General features: G+C 51.4%; 2 protein-coding genes across 2 annotated transcripts in view; one reads left to right on the forward strand and one right to left on the reverse strand.

The window, feature by feature from the left end:
- The window catches only part of LOC128724006 (nucleolar protein 4), a 53542-nt gene extending 43011 nt beyond the window's left edge, over positions 1-10531 (forward strand). Inside the window, exons 6-12 of the mRNA XM_053817772.1 lie at positions 7359-7443; positions 7523-7597; positions 7684-8141; positions 8232-8384; positions 8599-8765; positions 9344-9537; positions 9690-10531. Of these exons, the coding sequence (XP_053673747.1) occupies positions 7359-7443; positions 7523-7597; positions 7684-8141; positions 8232-8384; positions 8599-8765; positions 9344-9537; positions 9690-9853 (1296 nt within the window). The 3' untranslated portion in view covers positions 9854-10531. The remainder of the gene's footprint in view (positions 1-7358; positions 7444-7522; positions 7598-7683; positions 8142-8231; positions 8385-8598; positions 8766-9343; positions 9538-9689) is intronic.
- Positions 10532-10613: 82 nt separating this feature from the next.
- LOC128724007 (coiled-coil domain-containing protein 18) lies at positions 10614-12597 on the reverse strand. Its single transcript, XM_053817773.1, has one exon. It carries the CDS (start codon positions 12595-12597, stop codon positions 10678-10680), a length of 1920 nt encoding a protein of 639 aa, XP_053673748.1. The 3' UTR covers positions 10614-10677.
- Between the last annotated feature and the right edge of the window lie 561 nt (positions 12598-13158).

Consider the following 13158-nt stretch of genomic DNA (forward strand, 5'->3'; position numbering starts at 1 on the left):
TTTTCCGCTTTATTTCCTTTTACCCATGGTGGGTGGTGAGGGAGGGAGTGGGCGAGAAGCCGGCCAAATTTCTTGCTCACTTCCGTTCAATACCGACCCCCCCCCCCCCCGCCCCGAAAAAGCGTTCGTCCCTTGCGCGACCCTCGTGGGTCTTCATCAGAAACTCATTTTCTTCATAAAAATCATCCCACCGCCCACCGGCAAACTCATGGGGGTGGGGCGAGAGGGCAGGGAGATGGGAAGGAAAAGCGAATGACGAGCGGCAGCTGCACCCCACGGCCACGTGCTCACTTGTGTGTGTGTGTGCGTGTGTATGCTGGCCGAAAAACGTCACCCTTCGTCTTGGCCGGGCCACGCGCGCACCCACCCAACAGGAAGCTCGGCGGGTGGTAAGATAGAAGGAAGAGTGGAGAGTGAAGCAAGAGAGAGAGAGAGAGAGAGGTTGGAGGGGTTGAGGAGGGAGAAGAAAAAAAAATACACCTCCCTAGCGCTAGCCGAGTTTGGGCGGCTATCCCTCGCAACCCATCGGGTTTCAGGGCGTTTCGGTTTTCCTTGCCCTGTTCAGGCTTCCTGCTTTTCCCGGGGGCGGGTGGGGTGGAGGTGCAGGTTCGATGATGGAACTTTTCCATCGTCCTTTTTCACCTCCCACTCCCCCCATGCTCTTCCCGTTCCACCCACCGGCGAGAGCGAGATGGAGCGAATGCCGGCAGCGTAAAAACGTGCGCCAAGAAAAGCGTCTCGAAGGAAACGGGTCGCGTGGGTGGAAGATGTGGAGGTCGAAATCCGTCCCAAAACCGACCGAACGGAGGCCCTCGGAGTAAGAAATGGGCGAATGAAAGGGCGGGGGTGCGCATTCCAAGAAGCGAAACCGTTCATCCCCCATGTCATCCATCTTTTTTAATTCCTGACAGTTTTACCCGGGGGCCGCGTCGGCGTGCTACCACCACCAGCAGGGAGATGATGGTGAACCGAGAGGGTGAAAGAGTGAGCGAGAGAGAGAAAGAGAGAGAGAGAGAACGTCTCAAGGCGTACGCACAGGACGTAGCCCCAGCAGGACGAAGGGAAAACCGGACAGCTCGAAGACGATAGCTGCTGCTGCTGTTGATGCTGAGGTCGGGTGGCGAATGGGGGAATCTGGGGTTTGCGGGCGTACGTCCGGGCGTAGGGATCCGGATCCCATTTCCCCCTTTCGATTCGGGCCCGCGGTCCCCTTTCCGCTTGGCAATTTTCCTCCTTCGTGCCGTGGCCGTTGACTTCGCTTCGAATTCCGCCCCCATCGAGTCGGAGCCAGTGCCGCCGTGAGCGTTTGGGATGGGAAATCTCCGGGTTTTTCCATCACCCTCCCTCCCTCCCCTCCCAGGAAGGTCGGAACCCGATGCCGGTAGATGTCTTATGGGAGGGAGAGGGAGGCCCTACCCTAGCAGGGATGCGCGAAGGATGGAGAAGTTGAATTATAAGAAAAGCGACCGGCATCGGTGGGTGAGCACGGGTGTGAGAGAAAGTAAGGGAGTGGGAGGGGAGGGGGGGGTTGGGTGGGATTCCCGTCCCATCACCCGCGGAGGGTTCACCTTTTCTCGGTGGGGGAGTTGGGGTGGCCCTTTTGCGTGGCCAGGATACCGAGGAACGGTGGGATGATTTCTCTCGCTGGAGCTCGCTGGCGGCGTAGAAAGAAAAGCTGGACCGTGGAAATGAAGGAGCACTGTTGCCGAGTGGGCCGAATGGGTGAGAAGGGGTGGTGGTGGCATTGGGGAAAACGAGAAAAAAAAAACGGGCAAGAACGGGAAAACCCCCAGCGCTCGAACGGTGGATCGAATGGACGGCAGGAAAACCCAGCAGCCCAGCAGGCGGTGCTCGCTTGATGGTGGCGTTTCCGTGGAAACGAGGCGGACTGGCGCACGGTGGGACTAATTTGTCCCACCGATCGGTCAATGTTTTGCGACGCGAGTTTCAGTGGCCGCGGGTGAGCGCGCAATAACGCAAAAATGATTCAATTTCGTTGGTGGAAAATTGAATTGAAATTCTCCCGCCCGCCCCGGGGGGAGTGCTATTTTTTGGGATGTATAATTTCCCAGATGGATGGAGTGCCGATCCTTGGTGAGTCTGGTGGTGGAGCTAAGTAGGCCGGTTTTTTGCCCAGTCAAGCCATGATTGGGACAAAGTGATATTCGATTCCATAGTTGCGATGCGTTACTAAAATCAGATCCACCTTTTTCGGGCAGTTTTCGTGTGAACTTTCGTGCACGTTTAGTGTCAGATTCTGGTCAATGTGCGATCAAACTCTGATTGAGCTTTCGCTCTATCCGAGCAGAGAGGCTGCAAAGTGAGAACAACCTGTGTCGGTGAAATTTTGTCTAAGATTTGGATGATTTTTCGAACATTGATTTCGAACCTTGTTGCAAATTATCAAGTTCAAACTTCAGGTACTTTCAAACCAACCAACAACCTTTCACTTGTCCGTCTTCCGGTGCAATATAATTTTTGTGCTATGAATTTTCCTTCCATTTCCATTCCCGGGGTGCGTAAGGACCAGAAAACCGCCCCCCTCCCCCCCCGCCCACGTTGAGTGATTGGACATTTGTGCGAAACCAACAATAACGCGAAGGAACAAAAAACAAGCACATGCACACGAGCGCACGATAAATGATGATTTAAGAGGTTTCCTCGACGAAACGCGCTTTGCACGGTTTCGCTTTTGAGGCGGGAATTAGAGCGCACCCGAACGGAGATTCCCCTCGGGAGCGAGTGGAAGGGAACCGGTGGACAGGGGGGAAAAAAATTACGAAAAAAAACCCACGCGCGCGTGAAAGTTGGAGGAACAAATTAAAAAAAATCCCCCACCACCGTGGTCGGGGGAATTTTCCACCAAAACCCGCGGCTCGCAAAACCACCCCCTGGTATTAGTGCGCGTGTCCTGCGACCGGGCAGGTTGAAATGGGTGACCGGGAGGGAAGGGCAAAAAAAAAACACGCACAGCAGGGAACAGAACCCGGGGTAATGAAACAGGACACGAGCAAACGAGCGACAGAGAAATGGGATAGAGCGAGAAAATGAGCAAGAGAGAGAGAGAGAGAGAGAGAGAGAGAAAAAACTCGACCAAAATGACGCAGAAATGGGGTGGGAAAAAAATCCTTCGCGCTCACCCTCCGTGTGGCCTTCCGGTCGACGTGTGTGTGTGTGTGTGTTTGTGTGCCGCTCCCTGGCCGGGCCAGGCGAATCGAATTTTCCGCGCCCACCTCCCACGGGCCACGTTCCCTTCCCAGCCTATCCCAACCGCGCTCGGGCACTTTTGCCCGAAAAACGCCCAACGACGGCGTCCGTGTTTGCGTCCGTTTTTCATCAACCGAACCCCCGGCGTGTGTTGGCTCGGGAAAAACAAAGGCCAACCTCCTCCCCCTCCCCGTGGGGTGGAGGCTTTCGGGCGAATTTCGGGCCCCGGGGTAGGACGCATTTGTCTTGATAGGACACGAGAACCCGGGCGGACTCGCTAAGGGCCATGCCTATGTTTCCCGGCTACGCTTCGGTTCGTCCTTTCGTCCACCCGACAGCCTCCTTTTCATTTCCATCACCACCACCACGGTGAGGGTGCGCTTCCCCCCACGGGGATTCCTCCTCCCGGCCCGCCACCACCCATCCTCCCACCCACCCAATCCGGAGGGTGAAGTCTTATCTCATCCGCAGCGATGAGACGGCTTCCGACGCCGACGATGGGTCGGGAAAATATAAAAATTAATTAATCTTAAGTCGCCCGCCGGTCCCCCCGAACCAACCACCCTCCCAACCACCCACTGTTTCCTCCTTCACGAGCCACCCGAAGGAAACGCTACGAAACGAGCGAAAGAAAACCCCCCTCTGGTCGTCGAAAGGGCGACCGGCAACCGGTGTCCCCGTGGTCGCATTTAGCTCGCTAGAAGCGGCTAGGCTGGGAAAAAACAGGAGGCTGCCTCGTGTACGTGTGCGGGGGTGTGTGTGTGTGTGTGCGCGCATCCTTCATCCGGTTCGTGGTAATGGGGTAACGGTCCGGTAGGAAGTGGTTCTTGGGTTTCTTCCCTGGGTTTCGCGCTGGGAAAAGAAGCGCTCACCATTCACCGGACCTCCGGCCTCGAAGAAAGTTATGACGATGGGAATTCTTACGAACAAAACAAAAAAAAAACGGGGCAAAACTTCCCGCAGCCGGCATTTGGGTGGATGGGGGGGGGGGGGGGGGGGGCTAGCGCCACTCGGATCATTCTGAATAGGGAAAGAGGGCTTCAACCGATGCCACCAAAGGTCCCTCGAGCCGCTCCGGATGTTCGTGTGCCTCGAGCGCGTGGAAATGGGCAGCCACGATGGACGGCTTTCTCGGGAGTCTCGGGGATCTTGGAAATGGGCCCGGAAAGAATGTCCCCTTTCCCGACACACCGGCACGAGATTTTCCCGTCACGAACGAGGGGATTGTGAGCCCCCCCCCCCCCCCATTTCTATTCTTTGGCCTGTTTTTTCCTTCTTTTTTTTTAGGGGACTTCCGGTGACTCAAGGCACTCCCCAAAAAATAGGTGTCCTCGAGTCCGTGGCACCCCTTGGCTGGGACCGTCATCAACTTGACATGGGCCCACCAAACACACACACACACACACACACACACAAGGGGAGTGGGAAAAAGAAACCCCATCCTATTGAGAGAGAAAAAAAAGGCGTCACTCCGGAAGCGGACCGCACGATAAGAGCCGCATTTTGTCTGCTGACTCGTCCGTGCTCGAGAACCGAGAAGGACGAAACAACCGTGGGTGGGTGGGGGGGGGGGTGAATTAGCGATGCGCACCCTTCCATAAATTTACCCCTACCCCACCGGCGTTCCTGGTCGCTTTAGTTGGACGGGGGCTTTTACAGCGAGAGATAGAGAGAGAGAAAAAAGAAAAATAAACGAGGGCTTCTCGTCCTTTTTCCGGGCGCGCGCGCGCGCGCACGTGAGAGTGATGAAAGCGCGGTTCGATGTCATGCCGCGTGCGGATGTCGGCATTCTGGTTAATGGAAACTTCGCGGCACCCCTTTCCGTTGGCGTCCATTTCCGAGGCGGAACCATCGGCGAATGAGCCAGACCAGAGAGCCACGCTTGGAAGCTCGATTTTTTTTGTTCTTCTTCCATCGAAAGGATTTGATAAAAATGCGTTTTTACTGCTCGCGGCGATTTAATTACGCACAGGTGTGTGTGTGAAACGTTTTGCAACACCTTTTGAGTGCTTCCTTTTGCCGGGAGACTGCTATTTATCCGGTTTGCATGCTCCGGTTGCACTGTAACGTTGCATATCTTCCTCATATCCTCAAGCAACAGGATCATATTTGAGAGCGTACGATTAATTGCTCCATGCTGCGCTGTGCGTGTTTAACAATGCACAACGTTAAGTGATGTTTTTCAAGCACCTATATCTGTCGATATTTATCATCTATCTAGCATCGCGCTGATAATCAAGTGGTTCTTTTACGTGCTCAGTAATGCGTACTTTAGGCGCTATAAATTAAAACCGTGTTAAATTACCGCTGCAAAACGGTACCAATTGTTGCACCTTTGCTCACATCAACCGCTTTTCAACCAAGAGCGAGTTCCACGCGTGACGAGAGAGCTTCTCGATCGAATCAACCCCCTGTTTTCGAACGTTTTTACCCTTCCATTAGCCGACCCGTTTGCGGCCGTCTCGTGTTTCCGGGCCAAGCCTCACCAACTTCCTGTTGCGTGGCGGTTCCTCACGACCCAATCACCCTGGTTTCAGAATAAAAAAAAATGGCTGAAATTATTCTCACAGCTCCCAGCTTTCGGTATTGGGGTCTCTGTTTCTCTGTCTCTCTCCTACGCATACGCACACCATTTTGCCGGCGTACCCCTTCCTATGGGGGTTGGAGGTTGTTCTCGCTCGTCCATCGAACCCGACCGGTTTTCCATCGTCGGGTGGGTGACACACATTAGGGTATTGCACAGACCGCCGCGTATATCCCGTGATTATGAAAGGAAGCTTCAGCCTACTCCCAGTGGGGGTTGGTTGAGCCAGCGGAAAGGACTCCTTCACGGTTGGCACGCAGTTCCATGGGGTGCGTCAGTTCCCCGTTCGTTCGCTTGTTTGGTTCGGTTCGACCGATCGATTCTGCGAACGAACGTAGGCCTTTCCGCGAATCCGTGGTGGAGTGAAGGACAAAAAAAAGCAATATATGTATGCTGCCGACCTCCTCGGGAGCCGAATGGGTTGGTGAGGGCTGATATTATTATGAAGAAAAACAAAAAAGCATGGATAAAAAAATAAAGGCTGTTGGTTTTTCTTTTTTTTTTTTGCCGCTGCTGCCGCGCCCGGTGCGTCGGCTTTAATTCATTTGGCACACGCGCTGCGTTGTTTCGAAGTTTGTGTGTGTGTGTGCGTACGTTGCAAAAAAGGAGGTTGCAAAAAAAAACTTGCTCACCACATCAAAAGCTATTATGTTTATGAAGCATAAATTGGAGCCCCTCAAACAATCCGAAAGCTTTTTGTCTTGAAATGTAGAGCGAAATTAACAGAACTGGCAATTCAAATTGTATCACCTCAAACCAATATTATTACAACGAGTATAGAAGATAAAATATATAGGAATTTTGCATTCTAAAGAACAACACTTTCATTTTACAGTATTATTACTTTTAAATTTTATTATTACTACTTTCTTTACGAGAAAATTATTCATCTCAAAAACTCCAAGATTATCAAGATGATGTATTTTGCAAATTTTTTTTTACACATATAACACTCTCTATTGTGAAATTAATCACGGAGATTGAAGGTAATACTAAATTCGATTTCTTCGAACACTCAAAAAACACCTAGAAAAGGTCTAAAATTGAGTTTAAGGGTATTTTCCACAGCATCAAGCCTAACGGAATATCAAGAAATGTTTCCCCATCGAAACGCTTCGATGGAAGATGAGGCGCCTCCATTGTCGGAGCGAGGTATCCAATATCCAAATCCTCTACTTTTCCGTCCGCCATTGGCTCATTATCGTGACCTTCGCGGTGGTGGCATCTTTCGTATTACCATCAAAGTCCATCCGAGCACGCTTAATCGCTTTCGTTGCGAACCGTTTCCATGGCGACAGAGCAGGCGTTAATTGTGGCGACGGACTTTGAAGGAAATAGACGGAATGTTCTTCGTTCAGTGCACTTCATTTAACTTGTGGCGTTTGATTATTTTGCAAAAAGTGTAGGAATTTTCTACATTTCTTTGCTGATAGGCGCGAATATGTAGATCCTTACACTTTTACTCGTTTTATAATGGTATTAATTCCGACAACTGTACCGCGTCTTTACACAATTTACAGTCAAATTTCCATCACTTATCATTTCCTCTCTTCATTTGCCCTTGCAGGATGCTATATCCATGCCGTTCAGTGCGGAGGCAACGGAAAACAATGGCAGCACAACCAACACAACCGGTGAGGACGCGTATGCCGGTATGTTTGCGGAGTACTTCTGGCCATCTTTTCCAAGATGGCGCCCTTGGTTGGCCTCAACTAACTTCTTTGCTTCCAGGACTGATTAAAGACGCGGACAAGTTCAAGCTGATGCTGCTGGCGTGGAACTACCAGAACTCGGCGGCAGGTAAATGTTAGTGGTATCTCGAAACAACTGGCCGCAAGGGACGGCACCCTTTGGACGCCATATTGATCGCCTACTCCTTCACGTTTCGGCAGCACAAAACGGAACGGAAGGTCCGGACCTGGCGACGATGACGAACCTGTGGCAGCAGTACCAAAACGCACTGGCAATGACGGGCAAATCCAGCTTCAGCCAACTCCCGGTAAGTGAACGGCAATCGTCCCCGATCGAGCAGCAGCAGGACGAAACGAACTCGTCCGAGCAGAAGGACGAGGACGATCTGTCCGAGGACGATTCAGAGGATCGGCTCGAGGCCACGGTTAACGACCCGGAACGGTTGAAAGCGTTCAACATGTTCGTGCGGCTGTTCGTGGACGAAAACCTTGACCGCATCATACCGATCTCGAAGCAACCGAAGGAGAAAATCCAAGCGATCATCGACTCGTGCACGCGCCAATTTCCCGAGTTTGCCGAGCGCGCCCGGAAGCGCATCCGGACGTACCTCAAGTCCTGCCGGCGGAACAAGAAAACGCGCGAGGGCTGGGAGAACACGGTGAGTCCCGTGGCGGGCACGGACGAGGTTAGTGGCAGCACGTCCGCAGGCGGTGGGTATGATCGGTTCGGTATGCTTGTATGTTTCCAGTCCCGCCCCACGCCGGCGCACCTCACGTCGGTGCAGGCGGAACAGATACTGGCCGTGGCGTGCGAAAACGAGAGCCTTAACGCGAAGCGCATGCGCATCGGGCTGGAACCGATCAGCCAGACGGTCAGTCAGCCGGCGGCGGTAAGTTTTATGGTAAAATGGTCGCTTCCAACCGCCCACTTTTTCGGGTGGGGGTGCTGCGGGGTGGGGAGGGGTGAGCCGTTTTTTTTTTGTTGGTTCAAGTATCCAAACCCTCCCAAGGACTCTGCGGGAGGATTCTGCAAGCGCGCGACTAATCGAAGACCGTCGTTTTTTTTTTCGTTTGCCGTTTGGGGCCCTTTTTCCTTCTTTTTTTTGTGTGTTACAGACGTCGGCCGAATCGCCGACGGCGGTACCGAGCATGTATCAGAACCTGGCGGCCCGCGAACAGGAATCCACGTCCGTGTCGACGATCAAGAGCGAACCGATGACGAGTGTGCCGAAGATCTCGCCCGTACCCAGCACCCCGACACCGGACATGAACCAGATGAAGCTGTAAGTGGACTGTGACTTAAATAATTAATTTTTTTTGTTTGTTACAATTTTTCGTTCTTTTGCCCTGTGTTTTGATGTTTATGGTTAATTTTTCTTATTCTTTTATTTATTCATATGCTTCCTTGTTTTTTGTTCATGTTGTCTTGAAGTGTTTTATGTATCTGTTTACGAATGTTTCTTTTTTCCACTGTTATCTCATTCACTTGCTAGTCTTTTGTACATCTTTTTAGTTTATTTTATGATTACGTTGTTTTTTTAATCATTCGTACTTCTGTACGTATTATATCTTACTCTACATTTATGTCGCTTATTATTTTGTTTCTGATAAAATGCAAGTTTTTGTTCAAAATTTTTTTTTCTTGTTTTTTTTCTTCTTGTTGCATAGTTTCAGATGTTTTTAAATCTATCTACTTTCAATCTTTTTGTTTCTCTTCAAATTGATTTTCGTAATTTACGTTCACTACGCATTTATCTTCGAATTATTGCAGTTTATGTTCACTTTTCAAGAACCACGATCCTTGTAATCCTTTTAAGCACAATGACCGATTACTAAACATCTTCTTCCCTCAACTCAACAGCAACATACCCAGTGCCAGTGCCAGCTCGACGCCCACCATCCCCACGACGGTGCCCACCATCTCGAACTTCCACGACTACAACACCGGCTTCTCGAACCGCTCGCAGCACTACCAAAACTTCATGAACTCGGTCAACAGCAGCAGCACGAGCAGCGGTGCCACGACCAACACGACCATGTCCGCTGCCGGCACCGGTGAGTTGTGGAGTCAGCTGAGCGATTGTAGGGCGCGATTGCACCCCATTGCCACCACTTCAGTACCGCACTAACCCGACCACCTGCGTCGATCCATTTCCCGCTCTCTCTCTATCGCCCTGTGTGTTGCCCCATTTCCTTCTCGATTGCAGCCGCCCCGACCGACCTCTCGATGAAACGACCGATCCTGGCGCACAAGCTCAATAGCGCCGAGATAACGGCCGTCAAGCAGCTCGTCACCGGGTACCGAGAATCGGCCGCTTTCCTGATGCGCAGCGCCGACGAACTCGAGAACCTTCTGCTGCAGCAACAGTAAGGACATAGTCGTGCGAAAGAAGAAGCCGTCTACGAAGGGGTGTAAACGGGCGAAAGTGTGTTTAGTGCATCCATCTACCCCGGAATGCATTTGGCGCATGTATATTGAGATAAGCTAGAGAAGAAGAAAGAAAAGTATTGTAAAAAAAAAGACAGATAATTACCAGAGCCACCTGTGTGGCTTGATTGCGCAGGGTTTTTAAAAGGGACGTTCCGGTTCGTAAAGGGGCTTCGAATCCGACGAAAACCCGCGAGAAGGGAACAACGGACGGAACCGCGGTAAATTAAAACACAAACTACACAGGGTGATATGAGAAACTACAAAATCGGAGAGAGAGAGAGAAAAACGCAAGTAGATGTACAATTTTCGGAACAGAAAATGTAAGCGAAAGGAGGAAAAAAGCTAAATGTAAACGATAGGGAATACAGTGGCGGAAGCTACCGAACCGGAAGTCTCTGTCGAGCGGTATGTGTGTGTGTATAGATGTGCTGAAGAGCCCAGTTGAGTTTAGGAACTACGATCGTCTTTTCCTTGTTTACCTATTACTCACTGTATACCTTACCTATACTAGCGCTAACCGATTTTCCTTTTTTCCCCCACCCTATTATCGTCCTGCTCGATGGGACGAGCGGGATCCAGTGGAATAAAGTCATTCTTGGAAGAGGAAACATGCCAACATACAGTTTGAAGTTTTTTTTGTTTCTCGACGCATCCGATTTATTCATCAAAAGAAAGCCTCTTTCGAGGTCCACCACTGGAAATTTTCCCGGTTCCATCGTCTCAAAAAACCGACAGGGATACAATCACACGAAAACTCGCGCCGATTAAGCCAAACAGACGAGCTTCTCGTTTTGAAGGTACGCAAGTTGATTGCGCAACGATCGGATCTGCAACTGCGCATCATCGAAGCTCGACGATAGCACCTTAATCTGGGAATGCATCTCACGCAGTGCCTGTTCCCGATTCGCGATCGTAAACGCTGCCTCAGCACGGCACTGAGCCAACTCACCCTCGAGCCGGCCGTACTTCTGCAGCGCTGTCTGACGCTCCTGTTCGAGCCGTTCGTTAGTCCTGGCCACGATCTTGGCACTCTCAGTTCGCAGCTCATCCAACTCACTCAAGCCACGAGCAGCCTCCTGCTCAACCAACTGCTTCTCACGTTCGAGCGCTTCCAACCGTTCCAGGGCCTGCGTAAGTTCCGTTTGAGCCTGTTGTCCTGCACGCTGAACTTCGGCATCACGTTCCGCGACAACACCCTGTAGTCGATCTTCGAGCAGCTTCACCTGACGCAGGGCACGCTCCAACTCTGCGAAAAGCGTCTCATTCGAGTGCTTCAACTGCTCGGTTTGAGCTTCCTGTTCTTCGAGCAACCGCGGGTAGGGCGTTAGTTCGCGCAACTTGTCCTGGAACTTGCGCTTGATCTGCTCGATCTCGAAGTTGATCTGTTTCTCCACGCGCCGGTTTGTCACCGCCAGTTTGTCCAGTTGCAGCCGTTGTTCTTCGACCTGCTGCTGAGCGGTCATATATCGCGCCTGGTAGTCGGACAGTTGGGTCGCTTGTTCACGCAACAGCACACGAAATTGATCCTGTTCGTCTAGCAACTCGGAACAGCGGCGTTTCAGTAGCTCACGTTCCGTGTCCTCGGGTAGTGGATCTGCTGGACCAGCTTGGGCTTTTGCGAGTCGCTCACTCAGCTGCCGACACTCGGTCGTCTTCTTGGTGTACTCATGCAGCAACATCGTGTACTGCTGCTGCTCCTGCTGTTGCTGGTCGATCTGGGTCTCCTTCTGAGAGAGGCGCTGTATCATGGTGGTGTTTCTTGGAGTTGGATCAACCCGAGAACAGGATACGGATTGTCTCGCATCATATACCGAAGGTCTTGGTTTTCCACTGGCAGCCTTCAGCGGACATTCAGCCTCAGTTAACGGTCCCAACTCACGCTGGATGGATTGCAACGCGTGATCCATCTGCTCCAGATTCTGCCCGAGTGTCTCCGTGTTCGAGCGGTAGAACTCAAGCCGCTGCATCATATCCGACTGGCAGTAGTGGGGTTTCACCGGTACCACAGGCTTCGGATGGCGATCCAAGATGGCGTCGTTGTCTCGTCGTACCTTGCGGACATCCACCGACAACCGCTCGAGCCGGTTCTGCAGGATTTCGATCACCCGGTCCCGGTTCATCAGTTCCTTCTCGAATCGCTCCGTCAGCTTACCATCCGGGGCGGCCATTTCGTCAGAGCTGAGCGGTGAAAGGGTCGAATCGATCGAAAAACGACCATCCGCACCCACGGGGACAGCCCCCAGCGTCCACGGGTTTGCGCCATATTCGTCGGGTTGATCTGGACAGAGCCGAATAGGTTGCCATCCGGCACCCTCCTGGCGTTGTTCGGAGACCACATCCGAGAGTAGCTTACGCTGCAGCTCGCCTTCCTTCTGCAGGCGATGGCGTAAGAATGCCAACTCCTCACGATCGCAGTCCGCCTTCGGTTTCATCGATTCCTTCTCGCGGATTTTGCGCCGCAGCTCGACCATGAAGTTGTTCTGCCGATCGAGCTTTTGCTTGAGTTTGGCGAGCCGCTTCGACTGCTGGATCACGGCGGCCGAGACAGACCGGACTGCTGGCGGTTTTTCCGGACCCGGACCAATTTCGACACTGGAGCTCGTCGGCATCTGCCCGATGATGGACGCCAGCAGGTCCGTGGCATCTTGCGCACCGAACGAGGGGTTTGATTGTCGTGAATCCATTTCCTGGGATCGCTGGATCTTTTGTTCGATTGGATTGGAAAAGTGAATTTGGATGCTCCTCTGCGGATGATGCCGAATGGATATTCCCTGCAAACTGTTCCCGGCACAGGCGTGATGCAAACTGAGCTGACACGGTAATGCAAACTGTAGGTTACTAGATGCACGTTCTTTTTTCTGCGATGAAAGCTATTAGTATGAGAGATATTGATTGTTTGATTTTGCAGAATTTTATGCAAAACTATGTTTTACTTGGCGGAATGTCCCATTAAGCTGTACCATTAATTGCATTAGCGCATGTCCGTTACGCTTTTGAAACGTGCGATCGCTTCTGTCCAAGGATGAGGATATCTTCTTAAAAAAAAAAACAATAGTAATTAGGTAAAAAGCTACACGTGTTGGCGAACTAAATAACTGCACTTTTAGAATCTTTTTCCGTTCAATATCTCCGACAACATTATTTCACTTAATCAACCTCAACCGTTATGAACTAATGTAAGCCTGAATTTATTTGTTTTACTGTAAAAAAAAACAATTCTTACTGTAAAAACAATACTGTTAAAA

Source organism: Anopheles nili, chromosome 3 (genome assembly GCF_943737925.1).
Source record: "Anopheles nili chromosome 3, idAnoNiliSN_F5_01, whole genome shotgun sequence".
Classification (NCBI taxonomy): Eukaryota; Metazoa; Arthropoda; class Insecta; order Diptera; family Culicidae; genus Anopheles; species Anopheles nili.

What these genes read in the sequence shown, in the direction of transcription:
- LOC128724007 (XM_053817773.1), bottom strand. Translation starts at nt 12,597, where the DNA reads ATGGATTCACGACAATCAAACCCCTCGTTCGGTGCGCAAGATGCCACG.